At 35.9% G+C, this 20,615-nt stretch overlaps 3 protein-coding genes across 6 annotated transcripts in view; all 3 read right to left on the reverse strand.

The window, feature by feature from the left end:
* Positions 1-8,014, reverse strand: part of dctn1b (dynactin 1b) — a 28,240-nt gene extending 20,226 nt beyond the window's left edge. For 2 of the 3 annotated variants that reach the window (XM_065297002.2, XM_065297004.2), the window contains exons 1-5: positions 7,592-8,014; positions 2,786-3,037; positions 2,614-2,692; positions 2,489-2,520; positions 515-535 (exon numbers count right to left, since the gene is read on the reverse strand). In XM_065297002.2, coding sequence (XP_065153074.1) covers positions 515-535; positions 2,489-2,520; positions 2,614-2,692; positions 2,786-3,037; positions 7,592-7,624 — 417 coding nt within the window. In that variant the 5' untranslated portion in view covers positions 7,625-8,014. The remainder of the gene's footprint in view (positions 1-514; positions 536-2,488; positions 2,521-2,613; positions 2,693-2,785; positions 3,038-7,591) is intronic. The other variant, XM_065297003.2, reaches the window with a different exon arrangement.
* A 9,021-nt stretch (positions 8,015-17,035) lies between these two features.
* Positions 17,036-18,154, reverse strand: LOC135786499 (putative N-acetyltransferase 8B). The gene is given in 2 exon segments (XM_065295963.2): positions 17,036-17,316; positions 17,319-18,154. Coding segments are annotated over 2 exon segments (588 nt in total). The 5' UTR covers positions 17,716-18,154; the 3' UTR covers positions 17,036-17,125.
* A 133-nt stretch (positions 18,155-18,287) lies between these two features.
* Positions 18,288-20,252, reverse strand: nat8 (N-acetyltransferase 8). Of its 2 annotated transcripts, XM_065297007.1 has the most exons (3): positions 20,155-20,251; positions 19,920-20,001; positions 18,288-19,653 (listed from the first exon to the last, which is right to left on the reverse strand). In XM_065297007.1, exon 3 carries the CDS (start codon positions 19,648-19,650, stop codon positions 18,973-18,975), a length of 678 nt encoding a protein of 225 aa, XP_065153079.1. In that variant the 5' UTR covers positions 19,651-19,653; positions 19,920-20,001; positions 20,155-20,251; the 3' UTR covers positions 18,288-18,972. The 2 variants fall into 2 exon arrangements, with proteins under 2 accessions (XP_065153079.1, XP_065153078.1); XM_065297006.2 differs by lacking the exon at positions 19,920-20,001 and having other exon boundaries at positions 20,155-20,252.
* Between the last annotated feature and the right edge of the window lie 363 nt (positions 20,253-20,615).

Below are 20,615 nucleotides of genomic sequence, written 5' to 3' on the forward strand. Positions count from 1 at the left end.
TAAACAACATCCTAAAAAACTCACCCCCAAGCACTGACATTTGACACAAGGGTTTCAAGTCCAATATTTCAGTGGTAATCTAAGGACTAATGTCTTAGCCTGGCTGCAGTATATAGTGTCTGGCTGAGGGAGGATGAGCAATTCTCATACTGCCTTGTATAGTCAGCACCTTTAAACATCACAGCCACACAACATTAAAATACTGATTTCATTACAACACAACCAATGTTTGCTTAAGCCCTCAAAACCACTATACTGTAAAATGTTAAGTGCTGTATATGCGTCACTCTCAGCACTCGCAAGCTCGCTAGGTCTTTTTCATAAATAAACTAAACATGCATAAATTATATTTAGCATGCTGATTTATAAAATACATTAAAATCAGTTATTAACATTTAATTGTAATAAAAATATACATAATAAAATAAATGTAATGTGATGTTTGATGTCATGCAGCATGGCTGTTTAATGTTGCAAATGCTATAGAAACACAGGTTAGAGAAACATGCAGCACCTTTTTGGGTTTGATTCCTCGCTGCATCTCAGATTGAGGAGGAAAAGATGAAAGAGTTTGATCAGTCAGTGTAATGAGTAGTGAATAAAGTCTCTCTCTCTCTCTCTCTCTCTCTCTCTCTCTCTCTCTCTCTCTCTCTCTCTCTCTCTCTCTCTCTCTCTCTCTCTCTCTCTCACACACACACACACACAAACACACACACACACACACACACACACGCACACACACGCACGCACGCACGCACACATACTCTGAATACATGTTTGTGTTAGTGCAGGTTTAGGAAAAGAGAAATTACCAAAGATCCCTGCTAAAAAAAATTATTGAAAAAAATCCAGATTTTAATGAATTCTAATGAATTTAATATAAATTATAATGGCTTCAATTACAATATGTTTATGAAACATTTCTCTCACAGCTTTGTGTAGTAGTGTGTTTTGGCTAGATGTTATACAGCTACAGCCTAAATCTCGTGAGATGTTGGGTTTAGGGTTAGCTTTAAGGTAGAATTATTATAAAAACAGCGTTCATCTGGCAAGATTTCATGATATTTTGGCCATTGCTGTATTGCTTCTAGCCACAACCATGATTTGTGCCATGTTTCAGTAGGATTTAATGGTGTTTTATTGTTTCCCATCCACCAGATAACATCAAAACCCAACACTACGAGTAGAGACCATCAGAGACCATTATACTTTCCTTTAAAAACAATACAATTCCCATATAATGTTAAATCCATTAAAATCTCTGCAATGTTTTCTATAGTTTTCTTTATCAGGGATGCTTTGCTGTGAGGTAAACATGCTCCCTAAAGCATATTTGAGCAGTGGTTCTCAGACTTTTACTCTGTGTGCCCCCCCCCCCTTGTGTATGGTGTATCGCTTCACGGCCTCCCCAAAGAAAATCTATGACATAAAACATTCTATTTTATATTTATATAGCGTATTGCTGTTGGTTAGTAGCCTCATTTTATAAAATGTCATAAAAATGTGCCACGGCACCCATTGTGTTAGTGGTCAGATTCAGAAATTCACGTGAGAGAATTAGCGTAGTGAGCACATGAGTCCAAGATGGCATTGTTGCGGGAAGCTAGTTATTATAGTTCAAATATGGATATTTTTCTTACAATATCACATCGATTACCTTCAAAAGACCTTTATTAACCCCTTGGAGACGTGTGGATTACTTCTGTAAAGAATAGATGCACTTTTTTGGGCTTAAAAGTCATCAGAAGTTGTTCCCTGATCACTGTTGTCTTCCATTATAAGCTTTCACTTAAATATTTGATGATTTTAAAAGACAGAGAGGGCAGAAATGGCAAGGACAGTGTTATCATATCCCCCTCTAGTGGAAATAAAAGTAAATACATAATGATGTTGTCTCAGATGGCACGCCCATGGACTGCGCACGGTACAGTCTGTTCACTGATCATCTGATGCATATTGCACACACATATGGTAAGTGCTGACTGAAACTGTGAGCTCAGCACTGTCATCAAGAGTAACATACTAAAATATTATCCTGGGTCCACACTTAAAAACATCTTATCCTGGGCTATATTTCATATACATGCCTACCTAGAGACCTAGTCAGACGATTATGGGCAGAAACATATATTCTGTTTTGTTTTTAAATGTATATGAAATTATCACAAACAATGAAAACCTGCGATAATGTCATTGGTCTTTCATGTATATTAAGTTGTTGGTGGGCTCTGGTATGTATTTTGTACCTGTGCAGTTTGTTTTGTGGTATTGACTCTGAATAAAGTTGCTCTAAACCACACATCAAACTTTAATTTACAAATTTTTTCATGTCAGACACACATGCCTTTCCTTTATAAGTGGGTGTGTCTTAGTAAAAAACTATAGAATGGACCAGACGTTATGACAAATGTCTGGATACATGACACTAGACATAAAGAAGATACAATATGCACACAGTACCACACACAGGCACCCTTCCCTCACTCACCACTTTGTTTGACTTTGGACCTTCAATTATCTCTGAGAAGAAAAGATAACATGGCATCATTATGTTTATATGTGACAAATATGAGTGCAAGCAGATGCCTCCATATCATGAACATGTACGTCTACCTCGCTTCAGCATTTTGGAGGTGGCTGCTTCAGGGGTGTCAGGAGACGTTGTGTCTGCACCATCATCTACTAACTGGATCTGCGAGTAGAAGAATGTGCCAATGATTTCCAGGAACTCAAGATTTACACAAGTGAAACTGTCATTGTTTACATGTAAGCAAGCATGAGGTACCTGTGATTGGCGTACAAATATGCCGTGGTTCTCCTGACAGGTGAAATATCTTTTTCCCTGCACAGTACCGTCGTTCTTGCCTCTAGATTCTTCGAGAATCACTCCCACCCATTTCCCAGAGGCAAACAGTGTGTTGCCAATATATGCTACGATACCACGATGACCTTTGCCGATCACCTCCACCACAGAGCCCACCTTCACGGGTCGCCCACCTCCGTCTGAACTCATCCTGCTGCTGCCACTGCTGGTGGTCTGAGAATGAAAAAAATGTCAGATGACACAGTTTAAAGATAACCAGAGGTTGCTTAAAGAAGCATTTCACCCATAGAAACATTAATCTTTATTGAAAATGTGTCATATGTGTAGTCGAAATGTAACATATATTTAGAATTTGGGCCTATTTGACCGAGAAAAGGGGTGTTTGTAGTCTCACCCTTCAATTTTTACATCATTGAAAGAAGGAAGTGCAACACTGAAATCTGTATTTCTCCTGTCTCAGCGGTAGGGTGACCATACGTGCCATTCTTCCCGGACGCATACCGTCCAGGATTTTGTGTTCGTCTTCCGGAAGTCGTATTTGTCGACTGCATACATCATAGAGGATTATTATTATTATCACAGAAAAGCAACCGTTACATTTTAAGGTAAGAATGAAACTATGATTGTATATCTTATGTTTTTAAAGGAGTAGTCCACTTTAAAGATGGGGCCCATTGACTTACCATAGTATTTTTTATTCCTACTATGAAAAGTCAATGGACCCCATTTTTAAAGTGAACTACTCCTTTAACTGAATGGCGTATGCGGTCAACAAATATGACTTCCGGAAGACACACCGAAATCCTGGACGGGATGCGTCCAGGAAGAATGGCACGTATGGTCACCCTACTCAGCGGCAACTGAGGAAATGATGCATGACCTTTCAAAAACATGACTGAGGTTCTAACTATACAAAGCTTAATACAAATGGGTAAAGTGTCCCTTTAAATATTCTTGGCACAAAATAGTATTTGGATGTTTTCTCATTAAATTTAGTGGAACATGTTATTGAAAATGTGAAGATCTACACCTGCAATTAAGGAGCACAGATGCAAAAATGAGATAATGATATTGACTAAATGCTCTTGGTATGTATTATATGTTCATCAAACAGCTTTGCTTCAAATCCACTTAATCCCAGCCTCAGGCCTTCAGAAATACTGGTTTGTTGGCAAAATCTACAATTTCTGCACAGAAGATATTGGATGAACAACAGCGTGCGAAACGACCGTGGATCACATTCAAATTTGGGTCCCTACCTGGACCTGATTACAAGTCGAACATGGCAGTCACATGGATCACAGCGCCCCCTAATGTATACCCCCTAAAGACTTTTATCATTTCTAGTTACACTTTTAGTAAATCTTAAAAAAAACTTGCACTTAGAGGGTTTTGCAGCTAAAGACAATCAAATTTGTTAAATACCAATGAAATGACTGGTGAACATTTTTAGGCATTTCAGTTACTGACTAATAACATTTTTATTGCCATTAAAGTGATATTACTGAACCTAAACATAAGAGAATGATAAAAAATGCTTATTTACTGTACCTGGCTGAAAACACATCAGACGCACTTAGAGGGTTTTGCTTCTGAACTCCTCAATTATTCTGCTAGGACACCATTGCAAACCGATTTTATAGTAACATTCACTCACTAACATGAAAAAGCATCATTCTAAGCAATAATTGTTTAATATTTTGCTATCGAATGCAACATTCAGGGGTGGTTTCCCGGACAGGGATTAGCTTAAACCAGGACTAGGCCTTAGTTTAATTAGGAAATGTAACTAATTTTAACAAACATGCCTGACTAAAAACATTATTTGTGTGTATTTTGAGGGAAAACAAAGGGCACTGATGTATTTTAAGATATGTCAGTGCAAGCTGTTTTCAGTTTGGACAGCTCTTATTTTAGTGTAGAACTAGTCTGATCCCTGTCCGGGAAACCGCCCCTTTAAGTGTGGATTAAGTCCCCAATAAATGGCTTCTAATTAGCTGAACTAGTATTGCATTATTTTAGGAGGGCTGAGACCAAAACTCTTGGTTGAAATAAAGTTTAATTGTGATGCAGACTTAACAGAGTTTTTCTGCAGAATACAGAGTACAGCACAGAGTACACACTGTTACCTGCAGTCCCATTTCACAAGCGCGCACACACATACAAAAAATCGTCCTAAGAGACTTGCTCTATTTTAATTCCATTCACCCATTTTAAGGTTCTCCAATCACACAGAAGTTGAGATCCAGAATGAGTTCAATATAATGGTTTCTGATAGTCTCGGTAAAAACAAACACTGCCCACATACATGGAAAAACCATACTCTAAATTCTGCTGGGTTAACCCAATGCTGGGTAAATATTGGACAGAACACATGTTGGGTTACAAATAAACATAGGCTGGGTTGTTGTTAACTCAACTATGAGTTAAAACAACCCAACACAAAATATATGTATATATATATAGAGTGTATAAATCAAACAATAAAAAGAAGCACAAAAAATAAATCTGACCTCTTCAAAGTAGAGAACTATTTCTAGGGCAGCAGTGTGAGATATTGATTCATTGCACAGAAATAGACTGAATGAAAATGTCTGTCGATGAAATAACCTGTGTAATAACATTAAAGAGTCACAGACTTGTGACTCAGCAGAATTGAATCACTGTGTCATTGGATGAATAAAAGTTTGACTTTGTGTCACTCTTTTATACATTTTACATACTAAATTTCCACTTAAACTTAAACAATAGACCTATATCATGTATAAAGCGTTTCTTGACTGTGTAAGTGTGTTTGGAAAGAGATGGTAGACCCAATGTGTTATCTGTTATTTAAAGGGGACAGAGAATGAAAAACCATTTTTACCTTGTCTTTGTTGAATAATGGTAGTCTACCCACATTCACAAACATACAAAAAGTTCTAGACATGCTAAACATCTCAGTCTCATAGAAATTCCTCTTTTAGAAACGGCCCAATCTGAAAAACTGATGCTTATGACATCACAGGCATCTAACTGCCCCTCCACTTTAAAATAATTGGCTACATTTTTTGAGTGGCAGCAAAGTCAGCCAATCAGTAATGAGATTGCAAGTTAAGCCAGTAGGGGGAGCCAAATAGGTGCAAAACCACTTGTTTAAAATCCCCCACCCTAATAGAGCTATCTGAGAGAGGTTTTTAGGGAGCTTCTAAGGCATTACAGACCCAAACAAAAATTGTCACATGTCTACATGTCACATCACAGAACAAGGATAAATACCCCGTTTAATCATTCTATGTCACCTTTAATATACTGTAGCCTATAATATACAGTGACCTCCATAGGTATTTGGGACAGTAAAGACAAAATTGCTCTGTTGGATGTGGAGACAAGAAATGTATAAGGTGAATATGAAGTGAAAAGACATAATGTCACATTTTATTAACATTTGATTATATAACACATACTTTACCAACAAAGAACCTCAACCTTTCATTATCCTGACTTATGTGTGTTGTTACCAAATGCAAGTTTTAGACTGCAGAAGCAATGGATCAAACAGATATACACTGTAAAAAAAATTGCCACCTTAAATTCTTTTGTTTAATTAAATAACATTTACAAGTCATGTCAACTTACTATTATTTATCTTGAGATGAGTTGCTACAACTTATAAAATGAACTTGACTTATTTAAACTATTTTAACAACTCATCTCTAGTCGAGATAAATAATAGTAATCCGAGTTGATAAAACAAAAAATTTAAGGCAGCAAAGATTTTTTACAGTGTACACATTCTCTGCTTTTCATGTGTGAACAATTAATGCATCAGATAGACAACGATAAACAAGGATAAGACAACAACTTTGTTTTTGTTTAATATTAGAGTTAAAGGGATACTTTACCCAAATATTTGAATCTTTCCACTTACTCATCCACATGACTTTTTCCACACAATAAAAATAAATGGGAACTATATAAATGGGTAGGTTTGCACTGCCAGAATGAAAGGTACAAAATGATATGCACCCTTTAGGTATAAAGGTGTATATTTTTTGAAAGGGTACCACCCCATTGACAGCTTTTGTGCCTCAATGTGTAAAACTTTAGTTGCGACAGAGTTTTCCTCCATTCCTTTAAGGGCAGTTTCCCAGACAGGGTTTAGATTAATCCAGGACTAGGCCTAGTTTTTACAAACATACCTAACAAAAATCAATACTGGTGTGCATCTTGAGACAAAACAATGGCACTGATATATGTTTAAATAAGTCAGTGCAAGATGTTTTTAAATATAGGCAGCTCAAACATTTGCATTTTAATCTGGGACTAGGATAAACCCTGTCTGGGAAACCACCCCTTAGAGTTTGGGTTTAAGGTCATACTAGCTCAACTAGTCAGTGACAAAATCAAATTGAATCAAACAAACATTACTTGCAGGATTAATCACCATTTCTAATGCTTAACCATAACATCGTCAGTATCCATCTATGTATGTCATAAATGTGTAACTCTGTAATAAATAAAACATTGCCAGCCTGTTGTAAGTGTTCAAATATACAAACCCACGCATTGCAACAGAATGTAGCAGTTTTACATTAGCCAAAATCTGAGCCTTACACATTCCAGAAGATTCATTGCAAACACACCTGCATGTCACACTCAGAGCATCATCATGACTAATAACTAAACAAAGCATCCTACTGTATTACAATTAAATACAAAAATGTATTAACATATGTCAGAGAGAAAGACTCAAAAGCGTAAGAGTGTGTCCACTGTATCACTTACCCTGCTGTAAGTGTATCTTTTTATCTGAGACATGCTGCTCCAGCGTCGCCGTTGACAACGGATGCTTGCCTTGCTTCAGCAACCACTGTGCACTGTAGTCTCCTCAATCCCCCTCCTCCTTCCTAACCTTTTCCCTTTTTCTCTATCTCCACCTAACACTCATTACGCATTACTCAGCTGTTTGTTAATAAGATGAGATGTGAGGTTTGGGACGGCTCCAGCAGAGGCACAATACCCCTGACTGAACCCCCGAGACAGACACCTCACAGGGGCGTCTACTGGACGAGCGAGGTTACGTGTTTGTGGGTGTGCGTCTTCAGAATGATCACAGCTTTAGGATGCATTGGAGTCATTTGTGTGTAAGTCTGAATGCTCTGTGTTGGTAGGTGAAAGAGAGCAGTGCAACTGCGCTAACGTCTGTGCTGCCTTCTGCAGGAGAATAAAAGAGGCAAACTGGGTCCTAAAGCCCTCCAAAAATAAAAAAAAATTTGGTCAAATAGAGTGCCACAGGGATGACGTATTTTTGTAGGCAAAACCTGGAAGCAAGCATTTTAGCACTTCCGGTTCCACAGTCCCAAAGTCAATGGGGTTTTGTTAAACGGCTTCAATTACATATTGGGTTAACACAAGCACACGATATTTTCACATTTTATTCTACGCCATAAAATACATCAATAATACCACTACATGTGATTTTTTTTAAACTCTACAAGACAACAACAGACTTAAACTTTAAACGTCAGTACACATGAAGAACTCAAAAACAACACAAAATAGGCAAAATTCCCCAACAGTCATTCATCTTCATGTTGACGTGGATGTCGAGAGATCGTAGTTTAGTTTGCTTGTAGCCAAGGTTAGCTTTTAAAAGGCACATATTTCATTGCTAAAAACAACGTTATTTTGTGTATTTCATATAATACAATATGTTCAAATTATTTTCCACATACCGTACATTTTTGTAGCTTCAGATACCCCTGTCTTTCTGAAACGCACTGATTCATGTACAAAATTCATCGATTTAAAAAGCTCTAGTCCCTGATTGGCCAGCTAATCTGCACGTTGTGATTGGCCTGAATACCTCTAATGTCAGCCGGAAATGTGACGCTCCTTACCATGTTTGAAAGATTAGGTCACAATGCAAGGAGTTAACTTACAGGCTGTGAGTCCGAAGTGGAAAGAATTAAGATAATATCGGCCTTGTCTACATCACCAATCCCAGGAAGTAAACTGTTGCCTACAATCCGTGTGTTTGTTGTAGTCCAAGAAAAGAGATTTACATTGGAGACAATAACTGGCTTCATCGTTTACTTTGGGGTTTGTACCTTTTGCATATCATTAACATGTACTAATACACACTTAAACACTCACAAGGAAATGTAAAAACGTGAATCGGATAATTGGTGGTCTTTAATTTTTAGAAAATGAATATAGACTTTAAAATTCATAAAGTTGTGTTCATCTGTAAAGATCTTGTTGGAAAAAGGGTGTTAGTGTTATAAACTTTTGTTAAAAACAAGAGTTTATTTTTTGTGATAATCCAAAAATCAATGGGAAAAATGTATGGGCTTTTTGGTGAAGGAACCAGTTTCTCCCTAACGTCCGTGTTGGCCTACAAAATTATCATCCCTGCAGTGCTCTATTTGCATGTTTTATAAGGAAATTTATCAGTAACAGATATTTTTTGCGAACTACAAACAGACACAAACACATTCACACAAAATGACTCAAAATAACTCAAAATAACAGCATGACTAAAGTTTCTATGGTTTACAGTGTAACTATATTTACAGTTAAAAAGTGTAGTTATAATGCAAACATAAGATACCTCAGAGCTCAATTTATTAACTATAATCCTAAAAGTTTTTCCCCTAACAGGCCAAAAATGGCATTTTTTTTTTTTTTTCATTGCAAAGGGATACAAGTCCTTTTCTCCATGCTTTTCTTTTCTCACAAATTAAATTATGTAAAAACTAAATATTTATAAAAATAAAAATATATGTTTATTTATTAAGTGAGCCAATGTAAACGTGTGATAATGTTGGTAATAGGGCTGCATAAGAACTAATCGCAACTAATCGTTTGCAGAATAAATGTTTTTGTTTACATCATATATATGTGTGTTTTGTGTATAATAATTATGTATATATAAATACACACACATGCATTTATATATTTAATAAATATTTACATGTGTATACACATTTTTATATTTATATATAATTTATATTATACATAAATATGAATAATTAATATATACAAATATTTTTTTCTTAAAATTTTACATGCATGTGTGTGTAGTTATATATTCATAATTATTATACAAAACACACACACAAAACACACACACACACACACTTTTGTTACTATTGGACAGAACACATTTCTGGTTAAAATGACCCAAATAATGGGTTGTTTTTACCCAACTGCTGGGTTATTGTTAATCAACCATGTTGAAACAACCCAGCAGTTGGGTTAAAACAACCCATTATTTGGGTCATTTTAACCCAGAAATTAATTCTGTATAATAGTTACCCAGCCCTGGGTTAAAAACAAACCAGTATTTTTTAGAGTGTATGCAGCCCAACTTGGTAATAATATTCAGATGCTTTTAATTGACAGTCTATTATTCAAGGTAAAAAAAATTATCAGTGTGTTTGTTCCCTGGAAATTGAAGCCATGACGTTTTCGCTGCTAACACAATGCAGGGTGAGATGAGATTGCCATAAAAATCATATCATGGCCAGATGACTGTACATTGCTTTTTTATTGGTTCACTAGTGGATTACTCATGGCCATGTAGGTCTATAGTCATTCCCTAAAGGCTCGTACAGACTACATGACTTTAAAACGTTGGTCCGAACTGTGCGGTTCACACTACATGACTTGCTCTCTGTGAAATCAGGAGTGTTCACGTTGTTGATCAGTTCACACCACACGACATAACGTGACTGCCCCACAACAGGAGGTAACGCACTACACGAGTTGAGAACAACTCTATCACCCGGCGATTCTATCTTGTCCACAAACCACGTTTTGTCACGAAAAATCACGCGATAAAACAAACCGGAAATGACGCGAAACAACACGCGCACCAGTAAACCCACAGAAGAAGAATCAAGACGACGCGCAAAACTTTTGTTTGTATATATAGACTTCAGACAGAAATTAGTGCTGCAAACCGTTTGCGCGATGCAAAGCCGCAAAAGAAAAAAATGAAGAGATGTGTATGTGGAGAGGTGGATCAACACCACACGAGGACAGCAGGGATTTAAGAGTTGGAGGTGAGTACAGCTTGTTTATATAGGAAATATAGCTGCATGCTTATGTTTGGCTATGATCACATTTAAAATATCAACGTGTTGTCTACTGTGTTTAAAAGCTGTGTTTCTTGATTTAATTATCGTTCAAATAGAATAGGACAGGCTTCGCAAAGCATGACTTGGAGAGCGTTTGTCTTTGACCCTGCGATTCTATGCAACAGGTTTGTGTGATTTCATTTCAAACGAATATGAACTGAATGTTGTCATTACGTTTTTTTTCTGTCTGGGTATGTTTTTGAACTTTTTGGTGTCATGCAGGTGACACGTTCAAGTCCCTCAGGTTCAAGTCCAGGATGGGGGACCAGCACCATCCCACAAATAGTTTTGGATACCTGTTCTGTTCTGTACCAGGTTATAAATGACGATTTCTTGAAGGTAGGGTTATTACAAAATATAAATCTATCTATCTATCTATCTATCTATCTATCTATCTATCTATCTATCTATCTCTACTACTTCATTTTAAAAAAAGAACACCATAACATTGTGGACATCAGCAGTTCACTGTCTTTGATAAAAGTATTTTAGTAAAAACTATTATTAGAAACAGGGATATAGTTCCGAAAAGCACAAGTAATATTTATTTTTATGTCTATACATACCTGTATACATTAATTTCATAATTTTATCTGAGCTTACACTATGTGTAAATTAAAGTATTTTGTGTATAAACATGAATTATGTTAACACAGAAATAAATATAAAATTACTTCCAAACCTTATATTGTAATATTTGTTATTCTACATGTTGTTTAGTCCCTAGTTTATCTTTATACTTATTTATATGGATTAAGTAAGAAGGGGTCTCATTTATAAAGCATGCGTATGCACAAAACAGTTCTGGAAACATGCGTACGCCAGTTACCACACAAATGTTGTGATCTTTAAAAAAAAAAAAAACTTAATGGGAGAATAGGCTTGCATGGTGGGATCAGAAGATAATTCATGTACGCACACTTGCAGAAAGGGAACATTGCTTTGTCTGTATTTTTTGGCGTATGCCATTTTTGGCTTTTGTGCATACATCGACTTTTAGTAAGGATCCTATGCACAGTTTTATAAATGAGACCCAAGGTGTTTGTTCTACATATAACTATGCAAATAAATCCATTGGAAACTGTAGTCTTGAATATATAATAATTTAATCAGTGACATTTGGTGTGTCCTATTTTTTAGACACCATCAACGGAAGGAGAGTGGCATAGCCGTGGACTTCGAAAGGAAGTGGCAGTTTCCACATTGCTTTGGGGTACTTGCTACCACTTCAGCTGTAGCAGACTGCTGACCAAAACATGGTTGATGGGCAATGGAAGAATAGTGAGACGGGTGCTTTTCAACCGATGAACACCACCTCACATCGCAATTGTATGGCAACAGCAAAAGTGCAACGCACTCTGATGCGGGACTACTTTGTCTCACCAGTGGGTAGTGTTTATTGGCAAGTTCAACACATTTTAAAAGGAACTGATGTAGAGTTATCCCTGCAAACAGCAGATTAAAGCCAGTTATTGTCAGTTTAGGACATTCGTTTTCTTGTGTGTTCTAAAGTCCTGTATTTGTAAAGAACACAATGTGGTTCACTTTTTCATTGTTTTAAGTATTCTGTTTATTGTTGTGTTATTATTCAATTAATTTTAATTGCATACAAATCAAAAGGTGCAGGAATGTAACAAATAAAGGCAATATGCATGTTGCAATTAAGTGCCTTGTACTAACTTTATTTCTTGATCCACACTCATTATTCACAGAACATTAACAATGTTTCTATACTACGGCGCTAAACATCAACATATCTGATCATGCTAAAAATTTATGGCGATTGTGATGATAAGCTCTGGGCATTTTTACTCAATGTGGATTAATCTAACAGCCAATCACACACAATTATATTACGATATTTATATATCACCCAGCTCTTAAAAGGGCTCTACATAGGGATTTTTGTAATGTTTAATTGTGTTAATGTGCCACAATGCACGTGTTCTAACAATGTATATTTTGTCTGTCCACATAATATACATTCAAATGTACTACATGTTTTCAAGTTGCACAAACAACAATGCAAGGCTATAAAGCACTATTCATATTGGCGTTTTTTGTAAAATATGACAATGTGTTTTATACTTTTATACTTTGTTGCATTAAATGTATTACTTTCGATAGACCATTTATTTTATGAAACAGCACTGGGAAATTCAATCTAAACCCTTCAACAAGTTTAATCACCTTATTGATAAATGTAATACATAGTAAAGTCAATAGTTTGTAAACAAAAACACATTGGGACCGGACCGCACATGTCATGCATGATATATGCATAGGGTAGGTTGTTCAGGTGACAACATTGATCTGCTTCTGTCAGTCTCCTGGGCGTTGTATATCATCACCATTATGCTTCTTTAGAGATGTGATAATAGAACTGGGTCTTCAATATCCCTCAATTCCAAAGCCATGGTTCCCAAATGAAGTTAATGTATCCCTAGTTGTTTGTGAGTCCACTTGTGCAACAGTAAAGTCTAAAATCAATAAATAAATGCAATGTTTCCAGTTAATATTTACCTCCACACTTTATTTTATTTGTCTATTCAAACTAAATATGAGAATTTATTCCTTTGTTTACAAGCTCTTTCGACTGGTACAAAAGGCAGATTGTAATGTAACTGAATATCCTCTAATACACAATATATAACAATAAACAGAATTACAGTAAAAAGAATTATACACTTTATAATGTTTTACAGACATATCCCAAAAATAGGATTACGCTAGCTTCTATAATATGGAAATATGACCAATTAATTTACATTTTACCCTATAACATTTAGATAATGTAATAATAACATTTGCTCACCTGGCTGTTTTACAGCGTTTGCTCTTTCTCTCCACCGTTTCTTTTTCTCAGCGCAGTTGTGGTAAATATATGTGAAACGTCATACAGACATTTATGCCTGAGTTCAATGTTTTTTTGGTGACATGCTGCTCATCTTTCCGTGTGACGTCAACCCTTCGACGGATTGGCTGTAGCTCGTGACATCATAGGAGGTCGAGTCGCGCGACAGCTCCAGATATCTAACAAGCTAGATATTTTTCTGGTGTCGGCGACGCGTCTGCGAGCCGTCTGCGAGCGTCTTTGATGCGTTGTTGGCTCTTTCATACCAACAGATTTGCGAACGTCGATCGCCCGCTAATCCCCCGCGATTTGCACCCGATCACACCCCGACCTGTCGGCGAGCGAACGATTTGCAAATCGGGCTTAAATCTGGCTTAAAATCATGTAGTGTGAACTTAGCTTAAAGGAAGTTAACCACTACACACTTTGAGTTATGGCTCCCAGTGCCTAAACAGAAAGTAGCAAATTTCACAAAACAATACGGGACCCTGTTCACGCACCAATGTTACCATGCTGCTAATGGCTCTTTAAGACACTGTTTAAAAGTGAAGGTCTCTTTAAGACCGACCCACTATTCAGTCTCTTTATTCTTCCTCTGGCCTGTCTGAATGTGACGTAGCTTCCAACACAGAGCTAGACACAGTAGCGAGTTCGGTGAGAAGAGGTGCATAAAACCTCAGCACAATGACAAACAATCACACAAAGAGGATTAACACTCTTTATAAACTACGACAGTTCTGAAGCCCCGTGGGCTTATATCTTTTTATACAGCTTCTGCACACAGAATGCTGATGTGTGCAGCACACTATTTAATGTATTACAATTAGATGAAACAGGTGCACAGCTGAAACTGCTTTGCTCGCATAAACCAATAAACAATCATGGGGAAGTCTGAGCATGAGCATGGGTGAGGGTCACATTTTCTGTGCGCTTTGTGAAATATATCTGTGAGAGCATTGTAATTTAGACACCTTTTACAGCCCTCCACAGGACAAAGATCGTAAAGGTGCCATACAATCACTAGACAAGCATAGTTTCTGTCCTGTGATAATGTATTTCCTATTCAAACAGCAAGTTAGGGTGGGCCTGTTTTAAAGGGTCATCCTTATAGCCAATATCCTTTAGCTGCTAGCCAGATGCAGGAGCTCTGGGGGGAGGTTAATCTCCATCTAGAGGAGGCAAAAATCTTTGCAACATCAGTAAGAGGTCTATTTTTTTCAAAGAAAAAACATCCTCTATTGTAAAAAAAATCACACAAAAAATTCTAAAAAAAAAAAAGATAATTTATGGATTGGGGTTAAAGTTGGTATATTCACTGCAACTATAATTAGCTTTGTTAAAAATTCTGGTGTAATATAAAATATATAATATGTGTGTGCCCATGTACTGCTAGTTGTGTTTCCATATATATGTTCTGTGTTATATATGTTCTTTAAATATACTATTAAATTTAACTATATACGTTAACTAAACGTGTTTTCTTGATATATATTGACTACTTAAACCAATGAAAACACTTAAATAAAATAAAATAAAATGAAACGCATGTGCTCAGTGAATAATTGGTAGGCTATGATTTTTCTGAGACCGGCCAGGCACCTGCCAAACTGCCGTTTTTACCTTCTTCCACAAAAATAAATGACGAAAAAAACGAGTAATACCAGCTTTACGAATATTTTAAAGTGAAATATTTTACAGTAAACCGCAGAACAGCTAACGAAACATGATTGTAAATGCTTATTCAGCACTATGCCGTTATCGATCAAGCCACCGCCTATTTATACTACACCAGCTATCATTACACAGAAAATTAGTAGTAGTATACAATCACACACACAAACTGAGGATGCGACGCTATTAATGTGTTCATTCATACTTTTTCTTATAAAACATGCCTTGTAACTTACCGTGATAATTTTGATGCTGTTCTTTTACAATGTGTGTATATGACAGCTGCTTCCTGAGCACTGTTACGTCACACACAGCACGGGCTACACAGAGAACGCATGGACTGATCTGTTCAACAAATGTATGTTATACCAGATTTTGACATGCAAGTATTTGTTGTCTTGTTTATTAATTATATTGTGTCTGACAATAATATAAACAAGCGTGGTTAGTAATGAAATTATAAAAATATATTTACAATATAAAAACAAATATATATCTCATTTATTTTAAAGATGTTTCAAATATAGCCTACACAAATACACACCTTGAAAAAGCTAGGGTCACTTAACTGAAATGTCCCTCGTGGTCATAAAGAATTTTTAATCTTAGGGTCCGGTGTATGCTTAATGTTTAAAATTATTTTGTGGACAAAAATATAATATAATTGTGCCATATAATGATATAATATGATATATAACTATATATACCATACTTTCACCAAATAATGAAACAAGCAGCCAATAAGAGCCTAGAATAGATGTTCAAAGCATCTCATGTTAGTCCTTGAGAAGCTGCTTGGTAAAAAATGCCAAGAGAGCATTTCTGTAAATTCTAGGCAAAGGGTGACTATAAGATGCTAACATATAAAAGTTTTGATTTGTTTTAGATTTTTTTTTCGCCACAACATAATCCACATAGTTACATTTTGTTATGTGAAAAAGTACTGATAAAAAATGAGCAAATTACTCTAAAATTGTAGATGTAGTATATAGATAGGTGGAATGAAAGTGGTTAACAGTAAAAAAAAAAGCCGCAGCTGTTTTTAAATGAATTACGTATTTTGCATAATATTATTGAAAATATACTGTAAAGCTGCTTTAAAAATATATATATACTTATGAAAAAGTGCTATAAAAATGTAAATAAAAAACATCCAATCTTGAGGGACTCTTTTCAAGCAAATTCTTCATACAAATTTTCTTATTTTACATTAGCATGACCACCAATCCTGTGTGCATATTTAAACAGCTTTAAATCAATCAGCCTAGCAGGAAGTGATGTCCACACAAACTCCTTTTCCTTTATGTACCAATTCTGTTAGGGCTGCATAATGATTAATTGCGACTAATCGTTTGCAGAATAAAAGTTTTTGTTTACATCATATATGTGTTTGTACTGTGTATAATAATTATGTATATATAAATACACATGCATGTTGATATTTAAGAAGTATTTACATTTGTATATACATTTTTATATTTATATATAATTTATATAATATTTTTTAATTTAATCTATAAATATTTTTGTTTGTTAAAATTATACCGTCATGTGTGCATATTTACATAATTATTATACACAGTACACACAAATCATGTTAAAAAAAACTTATTCTGCAAACGATTAGTCGAGATGAATCGTTATGCAGCCCTATATGTCATATAACTTGTGAGCATCAGACTGAATTACAGAAGTGAAAAGAACCAGCCTTTCCACCTGATGTTTTTCAACAACGTTTAGGGCTGTTTTACAAAGAGCTTGCGCCAGGCCACGCCCCCGAAACTTCTTTTTAGAGATCCTCTTCAGTTCCCAGGTACCTGGCTCCTCCACACAAGGCAACATACAATAGACCCTTTCACTTCTGCTACCCAAAAGCAGCTCGGACAGTCATTCTCCATGTAGGATTTCCTGATATCCAACAAATCATCACTGATCCCGAGCTGAATACCCTGCTCAAAAAAATACTGCACTGCTACCCAAACAACCAGCAAGAACCCGCCAATACCAATAACAGAGCCCATGAATTATCCTAAGAGAAGATAGATAAGAAAGAAGATTCCGCACACTGCAGCTCGAGTCCATGCCTGTTTAAGAGCCAGAAGATACACATTCCCAGCATGCTCTCTAAAGCCAGTGGAGTACAACATCCTCACGGCAGAGGAATCTGCATCCAGATACTCACGGATCTGATACCACCACATGCAAAAAAGCAGTGGAATTATGAGACAATGTAAAAGCATATCAGTTATTAATCATGTATTTGCTTGCACTAAATTTACTGTGCTAAAACTAAAGAAGGGAATTCTCTTATAGTGCCATCCTCCCTAAAAGACATAAAAGTATAGCAATTAGGTTTTTAAAGCCATAAGACACAAATGCTTCACACAAATATTGACTGAGTGGTCATTTCAATATTAAATATATCAAGGTTATATTTTCAGAGTCTTCTTTACATTATAGGAAGATTTTATAGCAAACACAATAAGTCACAAAAAATCACTTTAGCTGTGGTTTTCAACATGTTAAACCTGTAATTGTTATGAACTGATTTATTAGGAAACTAAAACAGAGTTAGTATTATATATATTTGAATGAAAATATAGAGATAGCAAGTGGATAAACAGGAAGTTTGCTTGGAATTGTAATGGACTGACCCTGGAATTTCCTTTATGGGATCATAATCTTTACAATTTGACAGCAATAGTATTGCAAGTCAATCCCAAAAATGTAACATAAATGCCATAAAAATAACACAAGCAACATCACAGACTTGTTTAAGGAAAATTAACAAATAAAGTTGATGTAAAAAAAATGTATTGATTTATTTTATTGGCAAATTGCATTTTTGTTATTTAACAAATCACAAGCATGTTGCATTGCATGCTAATGGTCCATTCAGTGTTAAAATCACACTTTTTCATTCTTTTCCATAAATTAAAAACAAATTATTTTGCTTTTCCACAAAGAGAAAGTTGAAATACATAGGACTGGAGGAATGCTGTAGATACAGAGACGACACATTTTCCTCTAGGAGCTTTTGTTGTAACCAGCATGATAAAGCCAGACATTACTGTCTATTAAAGACCCTTCCACACCATAAAACTTTTTGCTGTAATGCTACAAAGGGGAAAATATGAAACATAATCATAAATACTTTCCAGGAAACTGCACTGTTTTTCACATTTACTGAACCATGAAAGAGGCTATGTATTAATGAATAATATAAATAAATATTAGCCAACTAAGTCCAAGTACATGTCCCTCAAATGAAAACTTTATAGTTACCAAAAGCAATGGCATGATAATCATTTTAATTCCTTTCAAGCTGTGCTTAAACAAGATTGGGACATTTTATTTTTACTCATAAGAATATTGTTTAATTTTTTTTTCCAAGACTGATGTTTTTTTAAAAAGGTAGACAGAGGTAGGTATTCATCAGTGACTTACAATATTACTGTTTTAACCAAACTGCCTGTGATCTTGGTGAAGACTTAACTTCAGTAACCTTGCTGTTTTAGGTCAAGCCAGTACTCCATCAATGTGAAATTAGTAAGCTTGGCAACTGCCTCTGGTGCATCAAATTCTCTGACTTTTTGGAAGCCCATATGCTCATAGAGCTTCTGTGCATCTGTCTGGACCACCGATGTGTAAAGCAAAACTCCTCGACAACCACATTCACGAGCAAATTCTGCCACTTTACGACAAAGTGATTTGGCAATCCCCAGCCCCCGGTGAGACTTTCTAACAGACATCCTCTTCAGTTCCAAGAACTTTCCGACGTTCTTGACATTCTCCGCAGGTAAACATCCCACTATGCCCACAACACGACCTTGGAACTCAGCCACCCAGAAGCAGGAGTCAGGTGACTCCAGGTAGGTCCGCCGTATGTGACTGAGATCTCGTTTGAGCGAGACCTGAATGTACTGTGTGAACATGTAGTTTATACCCTGTCTGCCTGCAGCCAAAATGAGTGTGACTGCTAACACGGGCAAAAGAATGGACTCTGCGCTGGTCAGTAATGCAAGAAAAATACATCCCAAAAACATCTGAGTCAAGGGCTGTTTAAGGACGTGCATGCAGGAGGATGGGATATGCTCGCTCATTCCCAGGGTGAAGATCTCCTTTACATCCTCATCATCATCTTCATGGTAGCGACGAATCTTTACTTCAGCCATGACCTTCAAATCAAGAATGACATCATATTTTACATTACGTCATACACTAAACAATTAAAACAGTGTAACGGTTCTTTCAGTGAATATAAAGCTGCTGTTGGCGTTGATCCTGTCAAACATTTCTTAGATTACTTCTATACTGAATTGTCGATGTTAATGACGTCTGCGTCTTAAAAATGATATTAAATGTAATATTAGTGATTTGAATTAATGAAGGACACGAAATAAGAAAACTGCATTAGTTGCGCCATAACAAGTTAGTAACTTACAGAAAATCAACGAGGTTTTTTTGGTCAGAAGCGTGTCCCGTTGGCGTTTACACAGTGAGTGAGAATTTGGCAGGACGAGTTTCTAAAAGTATTGCATTATTTACGGAAGCGCTCAGGGCAACACAATATCCACATAAACATAGACCGTAACAATATAAAAATAGATCTAGAAAATTTAAACAGGAACCAAATGTCTTCCTTTTCTATTTGTATAATAAAATATAAACAAACGTACCTGTTAAGTATATAATCCAGTTAAAATCAATGCTTAATGTACTTTGTACTGCTTTGTGTTGTTGTTCTTCCCTTTCAAGGACAATATTAAAGGGGACAGTAGCGCCATCTACTGTGCAGGATGAATTAAAAATATAAAGAGAAGTGAGGAAGTCATTTTTAATAAGAAAAAAATGTCAGCAAATGTTATAACTTGCTTATCATTCTAATATATATATGTATATTAATATATTTATATTTGAGCAAAATAGTGTTCTTTTATTTAGAGAGATCTGTCAATGATAAATAAAAAAAGTGGCCAACAAACAGCTGACCTAGCAGAATCTCTTTCCTGGCAACTTGGATGGAATGAAAGGATGTTCTTCTTTATTGGTATGTAGGAAGATGTAAGAAAATGATGACACTGGTGCCAGTAATCCCCGTGGGAATAAAAATAAGTATTTATAATAAAATAATTTTCTT

Source organism: Paramisgurnus dabryanus, chromosome 20 (genome assembly GCF_030506205.2).
Source record: "Paramisgurnus dabryanus chromosome 20, PD_genome_1.1, whole genome shotgun sequence".
Classification (NCBI taxonomy): Eukaryota; Metazoa; Chordata; class Actinopteri; order Cypriniformes; family Cobitidae; genus Paramisgurnus; species Paramisgurnus dabryanus.

What these genes read in the sequence shown, in the direction of transcription:
- nat8 (XM_065297006.2), bottom strand. Translation starts at nt 19,650, where the DNA reads ATGGCTGAAGTAAAGATTCGTCGCTACCATGAAGATGATGATGAGGAT.